We start from the raw sequence: 27,549 nt of genomic DNA, 5'->3' as shown, positions 1-27,549 counted from the left end.
AATTCTATTTTAAAAATAAACATACTGCATTTTCTTTATATTATGTAGATAAAAAAATGAAAAATATTTACAATTTAATATTATTTCGAGTGATAAATTTGTCAATGGCTTCAAAATATTTGGCAGGATTGAGCAAGAGACAATTAATAGAAATAGGAAAGGGTACACCAAGTGATTCAAGAGATAAATACAAAGAGGAATGGTCATACAGTGGGCAAGCAAAAAATATGTGATTCAGGTTGCCCACATCTAGAGTACACTCACACATTTCATTATCTAATACGCCAATTTTAGTAAGATGTTGAGGAGTACAAACATGTCCAAGACGCATACGAATGATTATACTTGTAGTTAATTTACTTCCCTTGGTTTTATTAAACCAAGGCTTCATTGGAATCCGTGGTTGAAGAGAATAGAAACGTTTTCCCTTTTGCATTCCGCTACTTTCCCAAAGTTTAGTCCAGGTATCATGGAGATAAACTTTAGGAAGGTTACTAAGATCGTGGCAATAATTGATATATGGAAACATATCACCACTATCTATGGCATCTTTTGCTAAGGCGTCTGCCTTTTCATTACCTTTTATACCGGTGTGACTGGGTATCCATGCAAAAACTATTGTTAAATTTTTATTTTTACAAAGTGTTAATTTGTTTCTAATTTCAAAAATGAAAGGGTAAAATGGCTTATTATTAAATGGATATTTTTCAAGACTTTGTAAAGAACTTTTAGAATCAGTAAAAATAACAGTTCGTGATAACTTCGCTAATAATATATAATCAATTGCTTTTAAAATGCCCAAACATTCACCAGTAAATACTGATGCTTGAGGTGGTAATTTTATTTTTTGAATAATTTTGTATTGTGTATGGTATATGCCTATTCCAGTGCACCCAGACAAAGACATCTTAGATGCATCAGTGAAAATGAGGTTCCAATCTTTCCATTCCTTATTTACTTCTGTATTAAAATTAAGATTGGCTAGAGGATCATTCTTGATGATTCCTATATCGTACTTAATGTCTGGATAAGTTAACAAATTATCATAACTGTGACTAAACAATGATAAGCGTGGAGATCGATATATACGTGTTGTAATGGATGTGACTCTACGGAAACTTTCGATCAAACATGGAACTTTTTTAGAGCGCCAATACGGAGATGTTAATATATATTCATTCAAGTCCTTCAATTTATGAAATAAGGGATGGTTGGAAAATTGCAGCGCTCGGAAAAGAAATCTGTCGGATAAAAACTGTCGTCTTAGATGAAGCGGAGCGTCACAACACTCAACTTGAAGTGCGTTATTGGGACTAGATTTCATAGCTCCAACAACTATTCGAATTGCTTTTGCTTGAATCTTATCAAGTTTTCTGAAGGCACTAACGTTACCACCTTCCAACAAAAACATTCCATAATCTAGACTACTTCTAATTAGAGCATTGTAAATTAATTTGAGACAAAAAGGGTGTGCCCCCCACCACACGCCAGATAAGCACCTTATTATATTTAAAATACGCTCACATTTAGCTGATACAAAATCAATGTGAGGCATTCCTGTTAATTTACTATCTAATGTTATTCCTAAAAATTTTGCTTCATTTTTATTGGGAAAAATACTACCGTTATAGCTTACATCTACTTGAGGCAAAGACCTCTTTCGAGAAAAAACTACAACAGAGCTTTTCTCTACTGACAAGTCAAGACCATTATCTTTAAGCCACATACTAAGTATGTTTAGATTGCTATTTAAAGAATTGTATGCTTCTTCTAAGCTATTATTTACACTATACATAACAATATCATCGGCATATTGCAGAATTTTTACAGTATCATTCAGTGACTTTTCCAAATCATAAGTATAAATGTTATACAGCAGAGGACTAAGTACAGAACCTTGCGGAAGTCCTTTGTGAACCTTACGTGAAATGTTTTTTGATTCATTTAAATTTAAACATATAGTTCTGTCCACTAATGAGCTTATTATGAAATTGATTAGTATACAAGGAACATTTAATTTTAAAAGTTTTTGATTAAGGATAGATATAATAACATTATCATAGGCAGATGAAATATCAAGAAAAGTAGCTACTAAGTACTTGTTGTTCGAGAAGGCTAAACGTATGTCTGTTGTGAGAATGCCTATGCTGTCTATTGTACTTTTTGCTTTTCTAAAACCAAACTGACTGTTTGAGAGGTAATCGTGATGCTCGATATGCCACTCTAAACGATTTTTCACCAAATGTTCTGCTACCTTTAATAAAACACATGACAAAGCTACCGGTCTATAGGATGAGTGCTCGTCAGATGGTTTATTTGGTTTGAGTATAGGTATAATTTCTTGTGTCTTCCACTCGGACGGAATATTTCCAGACAGCATTATATTATTTATTATGTCAAGATAGTATTGTAATGCAGTATCTCCGAGGTTTTTTAAGAAAGAATAAGGTATACCATCTAGGCCGGGGGTGGAATCCTTTACATTTGACAGTACTCCCTTCAACTCATATAGAGAAAAAAAGGAATCAATGCGAAAGTAGTTATGATCAAATGAAACAGAAGTCACGGGTAATATATTATTCTCTGGAACTGTATCGGGAGCTATATTTTGCATAAAATCACAAGCCAATGACTCTGGAAATCTATATGGTTGCTCAGAAAATGCTGACCTGAAGCGTTTTAAATTTTTCCACACTTCAGAGGGACAAGTATTCGGTGAAATGGATGTGCAAAAAGATTTCCACCCTTCTTGTTTTTTTCTCTTGAGTAGTGATCGTGTTGTCTTTATTGTAGCAATCAGATTATTGTAATTCTCCATGGACATATTCTCAGCATATCTCTTTTCTTCCAGTTTTCGTTTCTTTATCGCTTCTGTACAATCCTTATCCCACCAAGGTGGAGAAGACATGAACGTGTTCGAGGTCGATTTAACAGGGAATAACTCCTCAGCAACTTGCAAAATCGTTTTTGCCAACGCTTCCGAGCATTTTATTCCATTATTGATATTTACATCAGGAAGTTTCCTTACTTCATTTTCAATTGTATTTTTATATTTGTCCCAATCTACATTTTGCAGTCTATATTTGAAACGTGAACTTTGTTTATAATTTTGATTATTTTTGAACGGCAAAGTAATTAAAATAGGGAAATGGTCACTACCAAACGTATACGGTAAGGGATTCCAGGATGAACATGAAGCTACATCCGATGTACAAATTGTTAAATCTACTGCACTCAAGTTCTCATTCACATGAGTGCGTCGTGTCGGCTCCCCTGAATTTATTACACATAAATTGTTATCGTCGATAAGATCTAGTAATTGTACTCCATTTGAATTCGATATACTACATCCCCAAGATTGGTGATGGCAATTAAAATCACCTAAGATAATATAGGGTTCTTCAAGTGTGGAAAAAATATGTTGTATATCATGCTTAATTAAATTCGAAAACTGAGGAATATAAATGGAAACAATGGAAATCGTATTATTAAGTCTTATTCCGACAATATTGAAACTTTTATCGGTATGTTGGAAAAGTTGTAATTTTTTGAAAGTAAGAGTATTTTTAACTAAAATTGCAACACCGCCGTATCCGTCAGTTCTATCATCCCTCAAACAAATATAACCGGGAATACGAAAATTTAAATATGATTTTAACCAGGTCTCGTTTAGTGAGATTAATATTGGATTATATTTATTAATGATATGAATTAATTCAGATTTTTTAGGAAGAATGCTCCTGCAATTCCAATGTACTATGTTCGAAGCCATTGTTTTTTATTGTGTTATTAATAATTTTATTAAGTAAAGCAACGTTGGACGGTCTTAATGTCTTACCTTGTTGTAATAAATTGATTAAAGCGAGTATAATTTCCATTATAGCACCATTTTGAGTATCATTAGATGAAGATGTCTTGTAGGCACAACCATTGTCAGGTGTAGGCATTTGACATTCTTTAATTAAAGCTTCATGAGCAGCTCTATCATATCCTTGGCTACTTTTAGGTGGCGAACGTTGTTTTTTAAAAACAGTCTTTTTATGAGATGTATTTATATTTGTATTTTGTAAACTATGCTTTGGTGAGACTTGCAATGTTGAAGTGTTAAGCACTTCGGCATAAGGTTTTTTTACCTGTGGGTGTAATTTAAGTGCCTCTCCATATGACAAGTTCTTCTGAGCCATAGTAAGTTTAATTAGTTTTTGGCGATTATATTCAGGACAGTTTTTATTATTTGCAAAATGTAAACCAGAACACATTATACATGATGCACCATCCTCTTCAACATTGCAAGTTTCACCACTATGATCTTGCCCGCATTTATAGCAACGGGGCTTGGATCTACAAATTGATTTTGTGTGACCATACCTACAGCAATTATAACACTGAATGGTTGGAAATATATATAGCTCTACAGGTAAAGAATTATAACAAATAAATATTCTTGACGGGAGTGTTTGCCCATCAAAAGTTAATATTACAGATTGTGAAGGCTTCCATGTAACTGTACCATCAATAATAACTTTATAATTAATTCTGCGTACTTTTATTATAGAGCCACATCCATTAGGAACAACTATATTTTCTTTAATTTCTTCCGGAGACCATTCTGATGGAATGCCTCTTACTAAGCCTATCCGAGAAACATGGAAGGATGGTATTTTTGCTCTTAGATTGAATGTTTCTAAGGCTTTATTATTAATAAATGTGTTAGCATCATGAGCAGTTGAAAAAGCAACAACGCATCTATTCCTGCCTATTCTTTTGACACTACCTGCTACAATATTTTTAAAACTATTTTTTTTCAAAAAATTGCCAAATGTAATTGGATGCAACGTAGAGCCATCACCGGGTGATGATTCACATCTTTGGACATGAACAACAAATGGATAAGAGTCATGTTCAGTATATATATTTCTGATTAAGGAATTAGACTGTAAATCAACAGAAATATTTTCCTTAGCCGATACAGAGTTGCTATTAGAGTTAACACTCTGGCGACCACTATCTAAATTTTCTAGGCTATTAATAGTATTCATATTTTTACCACGCTTCCTTTTTCTATTACCTTCTTGTTCCCAATCAAGTATATCTTTATCAAAATTATCATCATTGCTATATAGTGTTACATAGCTAGCGACGGAGGGACCAGGTCCCAGACCTGATCCCTCATTCAAAGGATCAGGAGGATCCTTCATAGATTTCTATGAAGGAGACTCAATTCAAATATACAATTTACATAGGTACCTATAAAAAATAATATTAACAATAAAACTTACCAATATAATATAAAACTATAACTATTTACACTAAATACTATATATTTACAACAAATTACTCCTCTGATCATAAAATTAAGTTTAATTTAAAATTAAAATTTAAAACACGCTCCCGCCTCGTTCGAAGTTTCCCGCGCTTTCCGTCATTTTTTTCAATGCCAATATTTATTTCACAGATAATATATAAAACCACAAAATTTATATATTTGGCCAAAATTCTTCATAGAATCCAATTTATCAAATAAACTATAAATATCTTAAAAAGCATACCTATAAAACGTCATTAATATTTATTTTAATCTAAATTGGATAATTTTCCAGACATTTGTCAGTTTGTCACAATGACAATCTACAAAGAATTTTAGTAATGTCAAAAAATTTGTTTACAAAAACAACAATCGAATATTTTATATTTTAATTTCACAAACATGGCACATTTACAGTTTGTAGATGAATTGGTGCGAGAATATCTATTGTTTAGGGGATTTACTTCTACTGTAAAGGCATTTGAAAATGATCTGAAAGCTGATAAAGACAAAGGTTTCAGGGTTGATAAAATTGTTGAACAAATTGTACATTATATTAATGTTTCTGATCTCAATGGATTAAAAGAATACTGGACCCATCTGGATAACTTAGTTTTTTCCAAACTTGAAGTTCATGTTCAACCAGGTATCTTGATTTTCATTTTCCTTCCAAAAGTTTGGATTTCTCTAGTTACAGTATATTACAATTTAAATGTATGTTTCAGCTGTTCGTAAAATAGAATATAGTCTTTATAAACTGTACTTGGTAACAGCTGCACAAAGTACAGGTGGTGTGAAGAATGAGAAAGTTGCGGAGTTTTTTGCAAAAATGCTGCCTGAATTGCAAGGACAAAGTGAATGGAGGGATTGGTTTAGTAAGTAAATATTACATACTTTGAACATTTTTATACTTTCTTTAAATACCCTATGTGTAATTTGTTAATTTTCAATTATTATTTTTTTTCTTGCTAATTTAATTCAATCATAGCCATATTATAGGAAAAAACATGATTATTCTTCCTTATTTATATAATTAGAAAATAATATGCCTTATAGAAGTTAATGTGGTAAATAATAATAAACTTTACACGAGAATTATTATTTAATTACAGTGTTACCCTACATACAAAAGCCGGAAGAAAATCCCTCATTCAGTTTGTACTTCACAAGGGCATGGCAAGATAGCGTGCTAGTATCCTTACATAATCTACTAGCTACAGTATTCCAATGTATGCCGCAACCAACGCTCACAAGCTATGAGAGTGATGCAGCTTTGGTTAAGAGATTGCAAGAGGAAATAGCCTCATTGAAAGGAAAGGTACCATGGAGTATTATGATAACATAAAAATTAAGGTTTTTAAATCCTTGCGAAGCATTTTCTACTCTTTAAAAATAAATCATTTTTGCAAAGCTGTTATGGATTTAATTTCATATTAATTTACTAGCTTAGCAGCCGCGGCTTCGCCCGCTTTGTCTAAAACCGAATAAATTATATACTAAAACCTTCCTCTTGAATCACTCTATCTATTAAAAAAAACCGCATAAAAAACCGTTGCGTAGTTTTAAAGAGTTAAGCATACAAAGGGACATAGGGACAGAGAAAGCGACTTTGTTTTATACTATGTAGTGATTTAACTTTACTCCTACTTCCTAGATCCATTCACAATCACATTTTATTGAATAATGAATATCCTTTGTTTATACTTTGCTATGTTTATTTTTGGTTATTGTAGATATTTTAAAATCATAATTAATTATTTATATCTGTTTCAGTCACTACAACCACAGAATGATAAAATATCTCCAAGTGGGCATCAATCACGTCTCTCGCAGTATTCAGAAAGACTGAGTGGCCCACTCCCACTGATTGACGATTTTTCAGCCATACCAGCTGAGCAGTTAGATAGTGGGCTTCGAGAAGCAAAAGGGCTTCGAGGCTTGCTTCGACAAATGGGTGGGAGCCCAGTTATGGGCAGGAAACCAGGAAGATCTCATAGTCAAAATTAATTAACTCAAATGATTCTCATATTTTATTTTAATATATATATATATATAGATTACAATTACAATAAATTGGAATTACATTCTGTTAGTTTGTTTTAGTTACCATTTTAGAAATACATAATCTTACACATTTTAATAAAGCATTCCATATTATAAAATCTCGAAACACCTATGGACTTAACATTGGATTCACAGAATAAAGAATATAAATACTTAAGTGTTATCGAATGAATTTGATGTGAACTTAAAAGTTACAAAGTACTATTTTATAATATGTGAATTTTGCACACAGAACAGTAAAAGGGCTGATAGACGTACGAACTTTAAAGTCGCGGTTTTAAAGTTCGCGTACTTACTCGGCTCGCGGCGGTGACAGACGTGCGAGCCAAGGCGGGCTTCGAGTAAAATTTCAAACATGTTGGATCGTCAACGAACTTACTCGACGGTTTTTAAGTACGCGTACTTGGGGTGACACACGAGCGAAAAAGGTCGTCGAGCCACAAGTTTGCGTACTTACTCGTACGTCTGTCACCCCTTTTAGAACATAATAGAAGTGCGATGTGGGCGTGGCCCACGTGTCACTAGTACCTAGTGCACACTAAAAGTTTTGCGTTTCTAGCCACCCATAAATGTTTGAATTTTGAATGTTATATTTTTTTAACCTATGAAGTCTCATAAGTTGAGGAAAAAAAAATTTGGCTGAAAGCTCGTGTCAATTTTTTTTTATCTCAAGTTGAAGTTCGTTGTCCGTAGCAAAAACGGAACTAACACGAAACAATTTTAGGGCGATGATTTTTGATGATTTTAAAAGTTCGCTTTCTCCGAAAGCTTGCACTGCTCGCCTTCAAAATACTTTTGGGAGGGAAGCACCTTATTTGAGCACTGTAAGGCATTGATATGCTGAATTTCATCGCGGCCGTGTTTCTCTTCATGATGAAATTCGTGAAGGTCGACCCTCAACTGCGATCACGGAGGAAAATATGGCTACCATCAGACGACTAATTTAAGAAAATTGCCATATCACTTATTAGGATATTCGAGGACATTTGGGGATTGATATGAGACAAATTCAGAAAATTTTACATGAACATTTCAAAGTTAGGAAGATTGGTTGCCGGTGAATTGCTCCCAAACTCACTCCATAACAAAAACGACATCGAGTAGATTGGTGTTAAGAAATGCTATTAAAGTACAATTACGGACATTCTAATGCCGTGTATAATATCGTGACAGGATATGAAATATGTATATATGGTTATATTCCAGAAAGAAAACACCAATATTCTTTGTGGGTGTTTGAAAGTGACAGCAAACCAACCAAATAGAGGCAGGCGAGAAGGGTTGGCAAACAAATGATTGCATTATTTTTCTCTAAGACGAATCCTGTCTGCACTATCCCACTTGAGTAACAAAAGACTGTTAATGCCGAGTGGTACACCACTATTTTTTTGCCCAATGTCTTAGAAAAAATAAGAGAAAAGCGACCTAGAAGTCGCATCTTGTTGCACCATGACAGTGCTTCGGCGCACACCGCGAACAAAACAAAGTCATTTTTGGCTACTGAAAACATAGAGCACGTGACTCATGCCACACGCAGTCCTAACCTAGCACCTTGCGATTTCTTTCTTTTCCCACAAATCTATGATTCAATGAGTGGTTCGACATTTACGAGGCCAGAAGAGGCCGTGGTTGCTTTCAAACAGCACGCAGAAAACATACCCTCGGACCAATGGTCCTCATGTTTCCAGAAATGGTTTGAACGGATGAAAAAGTGTTTTAAATGTAGCGGAGAATACTTTAAAAAGTAGTAAATATAATATTGGACAAATAAATTGTTTTGTTTATTAGTTACGCAAAACTTTCAGTGTGGCCCACGTAAGGTAAGATCACCTAACTCGCTCTCAGTTGTGCGCAGAAAAATATTCGAGTCGGTTGTCAGCTGTCAAACCTTATTTCCATATTTATTCATTATTTAGAGCGTGTTGTTCGGTATTAGAGTGGAAAAATGATAGCAGACGAAATAATATCAGCAATCGAGGCATTTCATACCATCGGTAAGCCTTATTTTAATTTATTTTAAATATATTTTACGTTACAACTTCGCTCTTCATAATTTGTCAAAAATTTATAAAAATATTAAGTCAAAATGAACCTTAATCCATAAGAAATAAGTACTAATATAGATTGAACAGCAAACAAGACTTTCTGGAATATTATTGCAATAAACAAACGAATGTTGGATTAGTGATGCATGTGGCGCATATCGACAGTATCGATACTTTAGAAAAGACAAACATTATAAATATTAAATTTTATTCTATTTTTCCTTAGCTTTCATTTGTCCTATTTATTTATAGATTTTCGAAAGAGCCTAATTTAAAAGAGAAATTGATAATAAATGCAACGTGACGAGTTAACTGGATGCCGAACAGCAATAAGCAGTCTAACAAAGGCCACCGATACATCAAACCTACGGCAGTTCCAAGATTTAAAATAATGCATATTTTCTGTTTGTTTTGTAAATATAGATTTATACTATTCTATTCCGTTTTTTATTTAAATATAATAATATGAAAAGACGTACTTAGTAGTAATAAACATACTCCAAAATGTGACACATTATCCTATACTCATATAATAGAAAGAAAAAAAAATGCACAAAAATATATTTATTTGTGAATTATCGATAACAAGGCTGACATCCCTTAGAGCATAGCATCAGGTTAATGTCAAGTTAATGTCATTAATTTAGAGTGACACAAATTTCAACCTTATTTCTATGTGTTGAGGTTCAAAGTTATATCTATCGAAAATTAACGCCCTCTGTTGTGGAGTAGCTGAATGTTTTCGAATTTGGAATTTCTGAGCAAAGAGAAACAAAACAGCTAATATACCTAGGGATGTTATACTAAAATAAACCGTAACATAGTGATTTAGGGTACATATTGAAATGCTGAATTTATAACCTTAGTCGGTTTTTACTCAAATTAAGCTGTCCAATCAAAGGCATAGTTTACTTGTAGTGTACTGTATAACTATCGGTTTAAATGTGTGGGTTTGGCGACACTGGTTTTCATACTAATTATGACATTATAGCACTTCTATTATGTTCTTACTGTTCTGTGATTTTGCACTTTTATTTATTTAGGTTAATAATCTGCATATTATTATTAAAAAATAGTTTTTTAATCTATGTCCGTAAAGTGACAAATGACAGTTGTGCGACATGCGTCATCTTGTTAACTGCGGCAAACAACGGCTTGGCGGTCGCGTTATTTGTTAATTATTTGTCTTTTTTGTACCGTTACCGGCAAAAGTATTTGTAAAAGTTCCAAACTGATATTAAACAGAAGATGATAAATTTCCTATTTTATTAAAATCAAAGGCTTACATTCCAAGGATTCCTCGAACAGTATTTGAACCATTGCATTAGACCAATAAAAGCAAACCACAATGTCGGGGTAAGTTAAATATAAAATTTATAGCATACCCTCGTTACTTGTTTCTACAGTTGCTTTAAATTTAAATGGTTAACTGAATTACCTATAAATCTAGTACATCTATAACGAAAGTTTAATTAAAAATATTCATGTTTATAGGATCGCATTTATGTGTTTTTTTTTATTTACCTATTTTATATTTACAATCATTTGTAGGTATGTGTTTTATATTGCGAAGTTTTGACTTTACTTATCTATGAATTATTATATCCTAATCTTTTAATTATTGAAAGATTACATCCTATAAACGACTATGCCCATTTCTAAATGTTTAGTAGGTACATAATATTAACAATATTCCAAAAGCAGAAGTATTACTGTATTTCAAATAATATAAATTTAAATACATCCATTCATGTGGCATCTTATTTTTAAATGTATGTATTTATCATGTTGAAAGCCTTGCCACATAATAAGCCTTGGGGTTTCTTTAGTTAACTGCCGCACGTATTATAGGTTTTTTGTGGGAGGGGAGGGGGGAGGAGGAGGGGGGGACCCTCCCCCCAAACGGGGAAAGTTAGGAAACCAATAGTTTTGGAGAAAAATCAATTTTCCTATTCTAACCTCAAAATGTATGGAATTGGTGTAAAATCATTTTAACTAAGCATTAGACGATAATAACAAAAAATTTACGATACATAAATAAAATACAAACAAGTTGTGTAAACCTACGTAGTTTTTTTATTTGAGTGGGAATCGCCCTAAAGTCGCTTCTGGTGGCAGTTCAAGAGTTAACCTAACACGCTCGTCGCTTCGTTCCTCGCTACCTATTTGGATATTAAAAATAAAAGTTTAATAGTTTTTTAACCTACGTAGATTTATTTTTTGTTTGAGTGGGAATCGCCCTAAAGTCGCTTCTGGCACTCGCCGGCCGCTGCCGCGGCACGCTCGCTTCGCTCGCTCGGCTCGTGCGGCAGTTCAAGAGTTAACCTAACACGCTCGTCGCTTCGCTCCTCGCTACCTATTTGGATATTAAAAATAAAAGTTTAATAGTTTTTTAGCCTACTTACGTAGATTTTTTTTTTTGTTTGAGTGGGAATCGCCCTAAAGTCGCTTTTGGCACTCGCCGGCCGCTGCGTACAGTGAAATGGAACGTCTTGGTCCGCTTTTTTTGCACAACAAAACGGATAAATGCGCTTTTTTCGCACAAAAAATTATTAACTTTAAAAATTAATAACTAAAAAACTACAAGTTTCCTAACGATAATATTTTGGAATTACAATCTTACATTACCTAGCTAACTAACAATATAAATATTTCCAACAAATTCGTGCGGAAGTTAACTAAAGCCAACCCTAAGCCTTATATAACTTACTTACTTACTTACTATCTGGCGCGGTGACCCCAAAGTGGGTCTTGGCCTCCGAAAGAAGGGTGTGGTCCTCCAGCATTTCGGGGGTTGTGCGGGGGGCTGACAACCCTCCCACATAAAAAATCCATTGTTACGAAACCGACAGCAAAGAAAAAGCCTTATATAAAGCCTTTGAATATTGGGATTTATATTGTACTTGCTGGCCAGTAGGCAAGATTCTACTCTATTGCCCCTTTTCGTGTTGTCTCGCTATAAGAACCTTCCTTTTGCCTTAACAAAGACATAACAAAATTAGCCCAATTGCTTGAGCCATTCTTCGAATTTTACGCTTCGCAACACATTTGGCGATTCATTTTTATCATAGATATACTCACATGAAATTTAAAAACATAGAATTTTCTTCATAAGAGAAATCTACTGGATTGAGAAAAGTCAGCCTGGCTTAACGCCATCCTGGAAAGTCATCCTGGCTTAACTTTAAAAGTAAAATAATTTAACATAGCCAATGTAACTCAGGAACTGTTTACTTAATCAGTTACTGTTTTGCTAGTAGAGGGTAGTGATCTATACATGAAAATTTTACAAGATAGAACATGTACAACTCGACCAAGTTAAGTTTGCACCTCGCGTCGATTAAGTTACACTGACGCTTACATACTGTCTGCAAAAAAGGATTCGCTATGACTTAAAAAAAAGTAAACAAATGTTTATTAGATTTTAATTTGCATTTATTGTTTTAACATTGTATTATACATTAAAATATACACAAAAACGCATTCCAACGAGGTGCAAACTTAGCTTGATCGAGTTGTATATCCTTATAATATTATCATTTATTATCTAAGTTTGTTTGTTTTGTTTTTATTCCATTTAACTCAAATATTTATTTAACAGCAAAGCATATACAATGAAGGAAATGAAGACAATTGTAGATTATCTGGTCAAACATAAAGTCTACAGTGAAATAAGAGGAAGAAAAATGTGGATGGAATTTGCCAATGATAAGGTAATTGTTTTATTTCTATCTCATTTTATATTTTCTTTCAAACAAAGATTTATTTAATTTGATATTTAGTGTTTTGTAGCATTCAAATGCTATATATAAATTAAATGATATAAAAATAATACATTTTTAAAGAACAGAAAAAGGCGGGTACTTTTTTTTTTTTTTTTTATTAAAGATAGCCAGGCATTTGACTGCATCCTACCTGATGGTAAGTAGTGATGCAGCCTATGAATGAGCATGCCTGCCTAGAAAGAGCCTATTCACTTATAACTTAACTTTTTCTATTCTTTAAAAATTGATGATTTTATAGTATATTTCTCTATACTCTTTGATTTTAGATTTTAAATAGGACATGGCAAAGTCTTAAGGAAACATTTCTGAAGCGCATCTTACCTGATATTCATAATCCATATTATAAACTGAACATTACACAAATTGCTAGTTTTAGACAAGGGTGAGTGTATTTTTCCATGAATTAATTTGTATTGTTTATGATTGGTTTTTAATTATTTTTTATACATTTATAGATGTGATGTGGAATTCAAACTGAACAATAAGCTTGATGTTGAACCGGTGGATAAAGACATCAACAATGGTCAGTATCCAATCAATATACAAATATATTATATAAAGCATGTTCTTTTCTTAGATAGACTAATTCAAATAACTTCTTTGTTTAGAAAATGGTCAGCCTGTAGTGAATGAAGAAGATATGAATGAAGATGATAAAGAAGAAGGAGAAGCAGCAGGTGAGGCTTCCAAAAATCCAAAATCAGTAGCGGATAGAACATCCACAGACACTCTTGTATTAGAGAATTGCTATGAAACTGCTGAGGACATACAAAAAGAACTTGAACATGACCAAGAACCGGACCAAGACCAAGAACCTGACCAAGACCAAAATAAAGAAGAAGGACCAACATCAACACGTAAAAAAGAAACATCAGACTTAATTCAAGAGGTTATTAATGATTTTGACTCAGATGAGGACAATGTTGATGAACTGAAACAAAACAAAAAGGAAGATAACACTAATTTGAATGGTGCTGACAATGAAAATAATTGTACAATAGAAATTTCAGATTCAGAAGATAAAGACAACAATTTAAAAATTGATGAAGATGCTGGTAATGAAAGTCCAGCTTCGTTAAAAATTGTCGAGGATTTATTGGATAAAAATCCATTAGATAATGATGTTTCTGAAGAAAATCTTAAAAACACATCTGATTCTATTTTAAGTGGTAACAATAAAGCAAATGATGATAAATCTGGGCAGACTACTAAAGAACAAGTAGTAGAGGAGAAAAGTGGAACTGTACGGATTTCCGCAGAGACAGGAAATAATATCAATACTACAGTTGACACTCAACTGCCAAATAATCCAGAAGGACTTGATAAAAACACTAGCAAAAATAACACAGCTGACAAAGGTAAAGTCCAGAAACTATCACTGAAAAATCATAATAAACAAAACAAAAAGAGGGCGACCTCCCAAGAAGCGCCTAAAGTAAAACGCAAAAAGCTGGTACAGCAAATGTCAGTATCAGATACAGATGCAATAACAAATACCGAAAAAAATTTAGTTAAAAATATAATATCAAAGAAAAATAGTAATACAGCAGAAAATAACACAGCAATAGAAGAACAAGTTGTAAGTAATGATGCACAAGTTGTGAACCTTGATTCAATTTCTGAAGACACCAAGAGTAAGAATGATACTGGAAGAAATGAAAACAGCTCAAGCAAAGTGGAAATAAGTACAGAAATGGAAAAGACAAGTGGGAGACATGAGAACTCGTATTCAAAGCAACAGTTGCCGTACACAATTTACAGTGATTCCGGTAACAGCATTGATCACACGGACACCAGCAAGCAGCAGACAAGAACCAGTAATGTGGAAGAAGCCCAGACATCTAAAACTGAACAAGTGCTACATTCAGACTCGAGTGTTGAAGAAGTGCAACTTAAAAATAAATCGGCGCTACGACTCATACAGAAGAAACAACGAAATAATGCCCTGTCCCATGCACTTGGATTTACTCATGGTAAATAAATGATTCCAAATTAAGAAAATATGTGTTGTCTCTGCCTCTTTGCCTGCTATTGCTTTTTCAACCAATAAAACTGTGGATGAGTAATGTTAATCTAAAATTATGATAGAAGATATTAAATTAAATTTTATTTTTGTATAGATATCATCTCTAGTCGAAAAAGGCGTAGAAGTTATAATAGAAAGCGATCGACCTCGCGACATAAAACACTGTAAGTTAATTTTATTTTTAATGTTTAATATTTTGAATGATTTTTCAATTGAACATATTTTAATGTGACACATGATAGATACTATGGTACGTTTTCTTCACATTTTAAGGTTTAACTTTAACTTTAACCAATTAGTTCTTCTAATAATAAAATAAATCATCAAATTAGATGTTATTGATTTCAAGACATAAATAAAAAAAAACTGAAGACCCATCTAAAGGCTTTACATACAAATTATTTTGCAGAAACATATCATCAGGCACAAGCGACTACACTTCGGACACTATGTCGGAATTTATTTCACCACCAAGGGGAAGAAAGAATAGAGGCACCAGGAAGTTTCTGTAAGTATTGACATATTATTATATTGCCTTCATAAATTATTGAATAAAATAGCATAGCTAAATTAATTTATTTAGGAGTTTCTTTATGAATAAGACAGCCATGATCTTTATAAACTAATAAATTATCATAAACAATATCATACATATTTTTTTTCTTTTGAATATGGCCTTTGTATGGCATGGAATGATTATTAAATTCCTCGTCAAGTACATATAAGTAAAATCTTATTAGATTTTATTGCAGTGTCTTTTGAAAAGCTACCAAAATTCAATAGAAAAACTTTTATATAGCTTTTGAAATATATCTTTTTTGTAAAATATTTATTTGTTATGATAATTTCAATATGTATTATATTTATTTGTAGAAAACCAAAAAATGCGCGAGTACTATCTTTGGAAGAGGAAGGCGGGCTATTTGTAATGCACGGCAAGAAAATCTACCCAGTTGTTAAAGATGGCAAGATTCTTAAGAACTATCTCAATTATACACCTAATGGTATGTTTTATTTCACAGATTCCAGTTTATTTTTCCAATGTTTTATTAAGTACTAGCTTACCGCCCGCGGCTTCGCCCGCTTTCTCTAAAACGATTTGAGATTTGAACTATCCTATCTCTCAAGTTGGATCGAACTGCACATGGTGTGCGAATTTTATTATAATCGGTTAAGGCCGTGTACGCGGTCCGTGCGCTGTTTGGCTCAAATATGTGATTTTTCAAACCAGATTGTCCATCAACCACTTATCTTACAAACATATGAATTACTAATAATTTTAGGAAATTTTATTGTCTATATAGTTAGTTAAGAGTTTTTTTCAATTAATACAGTATTTGTGAATACCATCAAGATAACTGAGCCGATGATTACTTGATTTCACTTTTAGTGTCAATTTCGAAGCTAAAAATATCTGAAATTGCTGACAGATCTAACACACATTTTTTTTTAACTAACTGCAAAAATCCTTATTAAAATAGTTAGTTAAAAGATTTTTTTATTTTGGACTCCTAACTTACGAAATTAAAATCCGAACAATGTGAATTTTTTTAGAAATTATAGTCGACAAAATGATTATTTTCACCAAGATATTTGACTTAGTTGAATATAATTTATACATATTGCAATAAAAGAACGTCTTACTTATAAGATTAAATTTAAAAAATCAACTAAGGTACCTCTATTATTTTTCTACAATTTTTTTTAAAGTACTATAAAACACTGCGCGCGACCCGATTAAAATCAGTCGGCAGCGAGCCTTCCCAGAGAGAGGACATGTTGCTCGGCGCTCTCCTGTGGACCTATGCTGTTCATAGTAAAAGGATAGCGCAAGCCGCGATCTATCGTAATAGATCGCGGAGATTTTGACTTGCGTTAAATTGAATAAGCCCTCTTAAGTGGTTTAGGAGTACATTGAGGACAAACATTGTGACACGAGATTTATATATATTATGAAGAATATTAAGATAAGATATATGATTGTATTTGTGTGGGTATATAATTTCTTATCTTTAATTTGTTTGTTCGTTTACATTCTACACCATACTATAGAACTATAGTATTAGTATGGTGTAGTAGTAGTATATATTTATATCGTAAATGGACTGGCAAAGCTTCAATATGGTTTTACTGGCTTAGAAAATTAAGCTTATAACTTTATATAGATACGGCTGTTACATCACACATATATATGTTTCGGCTAAAGGTAGGTGTGAACATAAACTTAAGATTAGCCGGCTAAACTTAGGTTTATATTCGAGAAGCAGCTAAAGTTCGATAACATGTTTGTTTGCGTCGTGATATTCCATCTTTAGCCTTAATTTGTGCACATTAACCGAAACGAAACGGCTAAAAATGTATTCGATGGGCGCGCCGGGCCAGTGGAGGGCTTGAGGGGCCCGCACGCAGAAAGCTGGTGGCTAGGTTAGGTTAGGTTAGAACTCTTAAGACCCGCACGAGCCGAGCGAGCGCAGCGAGCGTGCTGCGGCAGCAGCCGGCGAAGTGCCAGTTTCCTTCTACATTTTTAGCCAAGGGCCTGCGGTTACACTTAAGTTTAGCCGGCTAAAGATAGAACAAACTAACATTAACACCTCGTCGAAAATAAACCTAAGTTTAGCCGGCTAATCTTATGTTTATGTTCTCACCTACCTTTAGCCGTAACATATATAATATTATCGTCTACATCTAAATATATGTATATAAATCAAAAGTGACTGACTGACATAGAAATCGTTCAACGGACAGCCCAAACCACTGAACGGCTTGTGCTGAAAATGCAGGATTTTGATCAATTCTAGCCCTAAGGCGATAAAATAGGAGATGAAAGTTTATACCATGAAAATTTATCTTTTCCACGCAGGCAAATCTGCGGGAAAAAGCTCGTTAATACATTTATTTATATGTACATATTATATTCATATTTAAAACTTAATATTCCAGATGAATCAGACAAAGAAGAATCATACTGGAAGTTGAAGTATGTTGAGGAAAAGAAAAAATCAGACGAACTTGCCAGGTGTGTTTTATTTTAATAATAATAAATAAGTATAAAAATTAATCTATATTTATAATATTATAAAGCTGAAGAGTTCGTTTGTTTGAACGCGCTAATCTCGGGAACTACTGGTCCGATTTGAAAAAAATCTTTCAGTGTTAGATAGCCCATCGAGGAAGGCTATAGGCTATATATCATCACGCTAAGACCAACCGGAGCGGAGCACTATGGGTAAAACCTCCAAGCACAGAAAGTTTCTTAATAACTCAGGCCCCGGAACCACAGATACAATGGAAAATCTATTGTGTCTGGGACCGATCGGGCCGCTTGGGCTCAATGGGTTAATAAATAATACAGTAAATTAATCTATTTTACAATAATGTACACTTTCTTTCAGATTATTAAAACAGGCTACAGATTCAAATAAGGCGATAGAAAATAGCAATGCTGTGCAGCAAATGGAATTGTAAGTTCATCGAGATTAATCTTAAATGTTACATATATTGTGTTCCTCACTTAAAGTTTTTGATTGAAAAAAATAACCTACGTATCTTAAAATGTTTTGTTATTTTTCAGAAAAGCTCCACAGACATCACCAAAAAAGTTTCAACAAGAAGGTAAGATATTATTTATTGTCTTTTGGTGAAATATAGTAGTTTTCTCTGTTTGGTACACTCATAATTACTCATAATTACACAAATTATTCACAGAGGCTATTGCGTCGACATCAGGGATCAAAGCCCCGGAAGATAATACTGTTAAGATTAAATTATTCAAAAATAATGAGGTAGGTAATGATAATTTGTAACTTACTTTCTCCTATGGCGCTAAAATCCCCAATAAAAAAAATTATAATACATTGAATTTATCTGTTAGGCTGATTAGATTTTAAAATGAATGATAGAAGGTTTCTTACAAATTATATTTTCTTACATAATAAATTTAATTAGCATAGGAGATTATTAGACGGTTAAATATTTTCACGTTAATTACCTTTCTTTAAAATTGGTTTTTAACCTGGGACAGAGAGATATACGATATTTGAAAAAAAAATCGATTTGCGGCAAATAATAAATAAATTATGTCATTCAGGAGGTACAATTAGAAGGTCACTGGACACACATAAACCCAGTGCTGGAACAAGTGGTGCAGATGTTGAATAAGAACAGCAAAGAAGAAGACACAAAGCAAAGTGATCGTCAAAGTGGACCGGCTCAGAGGGTTTCCCCTGAAGCTATAGTGATCAGTGGAATATCTACACCGGTTGTAAAGAATGATAATGGTTAGTATGTTAATAATAATAATAATACAGGCGTAGGGATGTGACGACCCCATCGCCCCCGGTTGACATATCTACAATAGATATCCCAACCGTGCAGTCAGTCACCCCGCAGGGCACCTTGTGGCGAGGTGTCGGGGAGTAGCGACCCCGCGGGAACCGAGCGCTCCCGGGGGAGGCCCCTGTCCTCACCTCTGGGCTGTCCCGGTGGCAGTTCGGAGTGAACAATGACGAGGTTCAGGATCCCCCACCTCTGGCTTGCCTTTGTTGGCCGTCCAGAGTGGAGCCGCTAGAGCTATATGCTCGGGGGTGGAAGTGTCTAATGGCGTAATAGCGGGGAAACCCGCTCCGGGCCCGCGGGCCCGCGATGGTGAAACCGGTGCCGCACCTCTCTACACCCCCAGCCGTTCAGCTGATGTTGCCCCCTTGTTGCCATTATCGGTAACCTTTTTGGGAGCCTATCGACCGAACTGGCGAGTCACCGTCTGCCATAATTTTCAATGTTTAATATTGAAAAGGCAGACGTCCATAGTCCCCATAGACCCAATATACCAGTCCATCTAACACCCCCTTCCATAACCCAGTTTTATTCATTTCCATTTTTCTGCAATAGTCCTACATTGGCCGCGGACTGCCCAGGGCTGTATCTCTATAGTGCAGCCATGGGCAGGCTGCGGCTGGTGTCCCACAACACATTAAATTCTCTAAAGGGCCTCTGCGTGTTGGACCTGTGTCCCCACGTAAGCCTTCCAAAGGACCGGGTATCATCCTTACGGCGATACCCGTGTATTATGGAGAGAGACATAATAATACATAAGTACACTTCAACACCAGTAATTCATATTAATAAAGAAACAGACTAAAGCCTTATCGCTACTAAGCGATTGCTACCAGGCAATCTATGGATAGGATTTTTAATTAAAAAAAGAAGTAAAGGGTGATAAACAATAGGTAGTGCAGCAATGAAATTGAATAAATAAAGCTTATAAACTATGTTTCTAGTTTTTAAGCTGTATTTGCCAAATTGGCTAGCCTCTTTATTAAGTTGTTTAATTAGTGGCCTAAATATTTTCAAAATTGTGAAAAAACGGTTTAAAAGGGTTGGAAAGGCCACATCTGTTATGGCTTATGTAAATAAATGGCAAAGTAACTTTTTGTTATAAGTGTTTTTGTGGTGATTTTGGTTAGTTTTTAGTTCTTTTTAACTAGTAACCAGTTAACTAAGGACACTTCATTATTTAAAACTATAATAGTGGTAGATTGAATTGAACCCTAATGTATGGTCAATAGTTTTTTCATGAACCATAAAGCTACTTTTGTAGAAGTGTTAAATTAAATTTCAATGTTTTGTTAACATTTATTTTATTTTAAAAACTCTTTCTGTTTCAGGAATGAATAGAGTGAATCAAATAGAAAGTGAGATATTCAAACAAATAGAAGAGTTAGATAAAGCAGAGGCTGGCGAAATTGATGCTACTAATGTGAAGCCCACACAGGATGTCGCTAAGAGGTAAAAACTAAACATACATATGAACTAAAAATAAACCATAATAATTAAAAATCTGTTAAAGATGTGAAAATTATTTACCCCTTCCCAAACTTGTATTTTTCAATGTTGAGAAATTTTTAAAGAAAAATCGATCACAAGGCGGGATTCGAACCCGCATTTTTCGCCTGCGAAATCACAAACTCGACGTTTATAAATGCTTTATAAAACGACAAGTTTATGTTTTGTTGCGTTTTTTAGATAGAATCACACGTCGTAAAAAACTATCCAAATCCAATTTTATCAAAACGAAATTAAAAATAAATATACTGACTGTTGCAATTGGTTGATTGGTTTAAAGGTTTTTTTACTAAGTTCTAGTAATGTTTTCTCAACGCTAAAAATAATAAATAAATATATGTATTGTTACAGACGAGGGGGTAGACCGAGAAAAAATCCAGCACCCGAAGAAAAATCAACAGAAACGCCGAAAAAAGCAAAACTCTCTATCGAAACTGAGAAAAAGACTGACAGCAAGCCAGAGATCGGAGTCACCACGCGGCGAAGCAATAGGACACCTAAAAAAGTGCTCAATGGTAAGATTAGGTTACTCACCAAATATTCATATTGTATTTTAGTTAAAACATGTTTATAAACACAAAAAATAAGCATTTTTTTGTGTTTCACGCATTAAGAAAACTTTTATCGAAAAGTATATATACCGGCCGCACTAATATTTCTCTGGAACACGTCCAAGAGTACCGTAACATACTTGTGTCCAAAATTGAGACTCTCCTTGGAGAAGTCTCAGAGTGGGGTCGACAAAATCTTGTCCGATTTAACCCTGACAAGACACAAGTATGTCTTTTTTCAGCTAAAAAAGCACCATTTCTCACAGCACCCCTATTTGAGAACACTCCCCTTAGTATCAAGTCTAGTATCGGAATTCTTGGTGTCAGTATTTCTGATGACATTCAGTTCCGCTATCATTTGGAAGGCAAAGCTACACTAGCTTCCAAAAAATTGGGTGTCCTAAATAGAGCGAAGCAGTATTTCAGGCCTGAACATCTATTACTACTTTACAAAGCGCAAATACGGCCTCATATGGAATACTGCTCCCATCTCTGGGCCGGGGCACCACAATATCAGCTCCTGCCACTTGATAGCGTGCAACGAAGAGCCGTCAGAATTATTGGCAAACAAGCACTTACCGATCGGCTTGATCCTCTGGGTTTACGACGAGACGTTGCATCGTTATGCGTTTTCTATAGTCTGTATAATGGGGAGTGCTCTGAGGAGCTGTTTGAGCTGATACCTGCCGCGGAATTCCACCACCGTACCGCACGGCATAAGACCAAGTTTCACGCTCACCATTTGGACCTCTGGCGCTCTAGTACGGTGCGATTTACCCGCCACTTCATTCCGCGCACAACCAAATTGTGGAACAACCTGCCTTCGGCGATATTCCCGAACGCCTATGACATCGAGGCATTTAAAAAGAGAATATACCTCCACCTCAAAAAGTCGGCAACACATCTTCGGACACGTCTGTAGATGCCTATGGGCTGTGGAATTGCTTACCATCAGGCGATCCACATGCTCGTTTGCCTTCTTTCATATTAAAAAAAAAAAAAGTAATATTATTTACTCCCTAAAACCTAATAAATTATATCCTAACTTACTTCCTTTCGAATAACTATGTATTGAAAAAAACAGCATTAAAATCCGTTCTATAGTTATAAAGATCTAAGCATAAATACTAATGAAGACTTTTTCCTTCACAGAAAACACACAAAAGAACATAGTCAACAACCGAAAAACGTCGCCTCGCAAAGCAAAAGACGCGAACCGTAATGTCGAACCAGACGATGACGTCAAATATAAGTTTCCATCTCCAAACAGGCCGAGAGGCAGGAATGCGAGGAAACCTCGCAACAGTTAGTAAGTAACATTTAAGTAGCTACAGTCAAACGGTACTCAATTTTGAGAGCAACTCAAATAGTTAAAGTGAAGTTTTATTCGGTTTTGAAAGACATGATATAGTACTTTATCAAAATGATTGGTTTTTTTTTAATTGTCAGCCTATTTTAAACTGACTTCGAAACAGGAGAATATTCTTAATACGACTGTCTTTTTTTTTCTCTTTTTGTGATTTTTATGACTTTTTTCTTGCATACCTGTTAATCCCATGCAAATTGTGCCAAGCTCTAACAGTTTGAAGGTTGTTCAGGTTTTTGTTAAAGAGAATTTTTTTTTCCGTTCCGACGTTCCCACGACTTATCCCCATGGGTGTAGCCCGTAAAGTAATTAGATGTAAATAATTCATGTATATTGTGTTGAGCAAAACAAACAAATTATATTTCAGTTGTAATTTTTTTATATAACGAATTCCTCCTATAGAGGTATAGAGGTACATATTTTGTTATTGGAATTTGGAGAACTGCATTTATATGAAACTAGCTTCCGCCCGCGGCTTCGCCCGTGTGGTGTTTTGATATGTTCTTTCTCAGGGTCTAAAGATTGTCTGTGCCCAATTTCATGAAAATCGGTTGAGAGGTTTAAGCGGGAAAGCGTAACAGACAGACAGAGTTACTTTCGCATTTATAATATTAGTAGTATGAAATTATGTAATAAAATATGATTTTTTTTTTCATGTAGTATTTCCAACATAACACCAATCTTTAACGAAAGTAATATTCAAACAAAGAGCCTTAATTTTACAATGTTTTTGACAACTTTTATGATCATGATTCTCATAACAACATTAGGCTTATACTGATTATTTTTACCAGAGATTTTATTAAAATAAAATATTTTAGAGGTCATTGACAATGATATGTTTCAAACTTTCAACTAACATTTAACAAACTTAGCAGTTACTTAAAATTGAGTACTCTTTGAGTGTATCGCTATATATCAGTCAATGGTTGTAAAAATAGAGTTAATCAAGAAAATTCGTAATAAGTCGTTGTGACACTAGTATAAATCTTAAAAGATGATTTTTGTAAGTTTGTTTTTAAAATTCCGTAGACAAAGTTAATTTATCTGGCAATTTTTTTTTTACTTCTTTTATATTATTTAATAAATTAGGTCCACTACAGATAATTTGTTATTGATCTATGTAATTATAAAAAAAAAAAAACACACACACAACACTATTTATTCCTTGATTATCAGATTGTTTAATTTGCATTTTAGTTTTATAACAGATTATTCCCAATAGTATTTAGTTTATATATTATATTTATAAGAAGCTAATACAATAAATATTAAGACTTGTTTTATGTCCCTATTAAATTTAAAGTACTTACCCATAATATTGCAAAAAGCATACAAAATAATTCATAGTCATGTATCGATAGCTATGAGCGGTTTCCAATCGCTAAAGGTCTAATCTATTTATTTTTTAACTATAAATTTCATGATAAATTAACTGAATGTTTATTATTTCTAAGACTTCCATATTTTTTCGGCTCTTTATGTAAATACGTTTTATATTTGTAAATAAAGGTCACTGATTGGTTTTAAATCGCAACAATTATCTATTTATTAGTATAAATTTAAAATCAAAATTGTAAACATAAGCTATTTAAGATGAAATTCATACTTTCTTTTATACTAGTCAATATTGACCTTTTCGATAAGTTGTAGTATCTAACTTTACTTTCTTTATTGGTTCCATGAAATCCCTTTGTACAAAAATGAAAAGTACAATTTTTATAAAGTATTGACGAGAATTCTGTATCTTTGTAAGACTTTACCACAATTATTTTAGATCAAGTTTTATAAAAATCTTCTTATGTATAAAATGAAATAATTTACCTTGAAATAAATGAAACAATTTAAATTGTCAAGTTAATATAAGCAGTAGTTAAAGGAGTATATGTTTTATTTGTAAGCAATCATTCTGTATATGGGAGCAGGTGATTTTAAATAAAATTTAAAAAGTACACTTGTGTTTCTATCATAATTCCTTAGATTCTTAGTAGTTTAAGATTATTTTGAACCAAAAAGTTACATACTATATAATATTATATTTAGCAATAGATATCATAAGCGCTTAAATCACATGTTTTAGATTTATAAACCTGCTTCCATTTGCATGTGGCTCTCCCCATATTACACTTTAGCTTCTGCTTTCCTGCACTGCTTGCTAATGCATGTTTTTTTACAGCGCCATAGAAACCGCAAGCAATTACAATTCCCCCGGCCGTGCTTTGCTTTATTCTGAAGATACCTCACAAGGCTACGTAGATTCAGACTGTAGTCCCATTATGTGTTTTAGAAAGAAACGAAGATGTAGTATTAGCGACCGTAAACAGATTAGTCGCATTCGTAAAAAATCTATTTCTTGTTTACATGACGATATGACCAGTGAATCGAGCAATTCCTACTTAACTGCTCCCTTAAAATCGAAAACGTTCACAAATTCAAGCGTCAGTAGTCACATATATAGGTCAGAATCCTATCAGTTGCTTGTGCCTCAAAAGACAAACTCATCGAAACCCTTAGAAAGAATTGACGAATGCAGTCAAAACATAAGCAATAATAATATTTGGGAACCGAATTCAAATGTAAAAAACATAAATAACAATGACCAGACTTTAAAAAATTTGAATGAATATATAGCAAATGAATCTAGCAGCATGTCACTACCTACTTCGCCAGTTCTATCGATTGTTGAAAATATATCAGTCAATAAAAGTTTACTCAGTAGCATCGACGAACATTCGTTAAATGTCGCAGATAGTGAAAAAATAACCCTCAATGAACTAATGTCACCTGTGGTCGACGTATCTATGCCTCTGATGGAACGTAACTATACGGTCGAGAAAATGGGGATAGATGGTTCTAAATACCATTATACTATAAATCCTAAAAACCCAATGGTGACTGAATCTTTTCTTAACAAAGTGTGTACAGTTAAAATTCAAGATATAACCTTGTCAGATTCCATAAGTACGAAGCTTCGAAATATGTTAATAGAGAGCGCAAAAAAATCAGATAAACAAACTAAAGCAGGGAATGAACATGGTGTAGTTACAACTGTGGCTAACGATGCTGAACCCACGGAAAAAGCAAAAAGAAGTAAAACTAGGAAAATATCATCTACTCCTCGTAAGAGGAAAGCTATTCCTAAAGCAAAAGCTTCTAACTGTGAACCGTTTGTTGAAGAAGAACACACAGAACAATGCGCTCAATTTGGCAGGAAATCCTGTCCCCCACTTATTAATATTTTTCAAAACATTGAAAATAATCAAGCTGAGCCAGTAGAAAACAATCTTAACACTGCTAACGCCAAACCTAAAAAAGAGAGGAAAAAGAAAGATGTTATAAAAGTTAAAATTACTAGACCTTCAAGAAAGACAGATATTGGATGCGAGGGATCTCCCGAAAATAATGAAATTATACCGAATAAAAACACCACGAATGATGCAGAGTCTGGTATTTTTCTAGGTATTAATGACAGTGTGGATCTCATTCATAATCATTCAGAAACTTGTCTCCAGGCTCACGATTGTATTATGAATAATAGTGTGGAAATTGTTCCAAATTCTAAATCTATTATATCCATTGATTCGAACAGTATTCAATCTGAGAGAGAGCATAGTAGGACTAAAGTAGATGGTGAAATGGCTTTGGAGTTGTTGGGATCTAATGCTCAGGATGGTTCCGATTTATTTAAAGGTAATTATTTTTCTTCTCATGCATCTTTTAGTATATAAAAATAATAACAGTTATGTCTGCCGTATTGCCGTCGAATCTCGAAGTAAGTTAGTAACATTTTAAAAAAGAGTCAAAGCAGCCAGGAGACGACTTAATTTTTAAAGTTTTTTGTATAGGTACTTGTGAGTTCAGTTAGTTGAAAGTCTTTAACATCGTTCACAATATCCTTAAAAAATTAATATGTTCTAAAAATAAGTATATTTCCTTTTGCAGATGTAGATACTTGTAAATCGAGCAAAGCCGAAAAAGACAACATAACAGGGAGCGTCCTAAATACGCCCCACGCCAGTATAACACCCAATAGTCTCATAACTGAAGACCTCTCCGGTGGCAACCCTAGTCCAAGCAAATGGTATTTTGTTTCCGACGAAGAAACCACAAATTATCCAGATTTTGAGCCTGAAACAAATGATGTAGGTTATGGTGCTAATTTAAATCAAATATTCCCAATTACGTGCGCGGTCCCCAATTTGTCTACGATAACAGAAATGTCAAAGGATCCTGATGAGAACACTAATTCTAAGAAAAATGATTTTGATGATAACGCTAAAAGTGAAATATTCTCGCAAAGTCTTTTTTCTAACCATTGAAATGTATTACTTTAGATATTTTTTCTTTGTATTACCTACTTTGACTGCGCTGCGCGCAATAGAATGAATTAGGAAGTAGATAATAATAATTAAAATATGTATACAAAATAAATAAAACAAATGGATATGAATAAATAATTGATTATATTGAAATGTGTTTTCTTTAACCCAAATTCTATACCAACTGAAATAACTTTATACATGTATATATAGGGTGAACTATACTTTGAACATGGTTCACGCCTTT

The 27,549-nt window shown here is 33.8% G+C and overlaps 2 protein-coding genes across 2 annotated transcripts; both read left to right on the top strand.

The window, feature by feature from the left end:
- Positions 1 to 5,630: 5,630 nt before the first annotated feature.
- Positions 5,631 to 7,394, top strand: LOC123699099 (WD repeat-containing protein 91). The gene is made up of 4 exons (XM_045645969.1): positions 5,631 to 5,951; positions 6,031 to 6,180; positions 6,418 to 6,623; positions 7,079 to 7,394. Exons 1-4 carry the CDS (start codon positions 5,708 to 5,710, stop codon positions 7,310 to 7,312), a joined length of 834 nt encoding a protein of 277 aa, XP_045501925.1. The 5' UTR covers positions 5,631 to 5,707; the 3' UTR covers positions 7,313 to 7,394.
- A 3,130-nt stretch (positions 7,395 to 10,524) lies between these two features.
- On the top strand, positions 10,525 to 27,449 carry LOC123698967. Its single transcript, XM_045645805.1, has 18 exons — positions 10,525 to 10,770; positions 13,016 to 13,127; positions 13,466 to 13,581; positions 13,655 to 13,722; positions 13,808 to 15,172; positions 15,320 to 15,389; positions 15,635 to 15,733; positions 16,099 to 16,229; positions 18,166 to 18,241; positions 18,618 to 18,686; positions 18,797 to 18,837; positions 18,931 to 19,007; positions 19,313 to 19,502; positions 20,889 to 21,009; positions 21,418 to 21,581; positions 22,770 to 22,926; positions 25,160 to 26,673; positions 26,926 to 27,449. Exons 1-18 carry the CDS (start codon positions 10,763 to 10,765, stop codon positions 27,300 to 27,302), a joined length of 4,755 nt encoding a protein of 1,584 aa, XP_045501761.1. The 5' UTR covers positions 10,525 to 10,762; the 3' UTR covers positions 27,303 to 27,449.
- Positions 27,450 to 27,549: the final 100 nt, after the last annotated feature.

The sequence above is a fragment of the Colias croceus genome, chromosome 17 (assembly GCF_905220415.1).
Source record: "Colias croceus chromosome 17, ilColCroc2.1".
In the NCBI taxonomy this organism is placed as follows: Eukaryota; Metazoa; Arthropoda; class Insecta; order Lepidoptera; family Pieridae; genus Colias; species Colias croceus.
The sequence above is the reverse complement of the archived record's forward strand: the minus strand, read 5'-3'. Positions and strand labels throughout refer to the sequence as shown.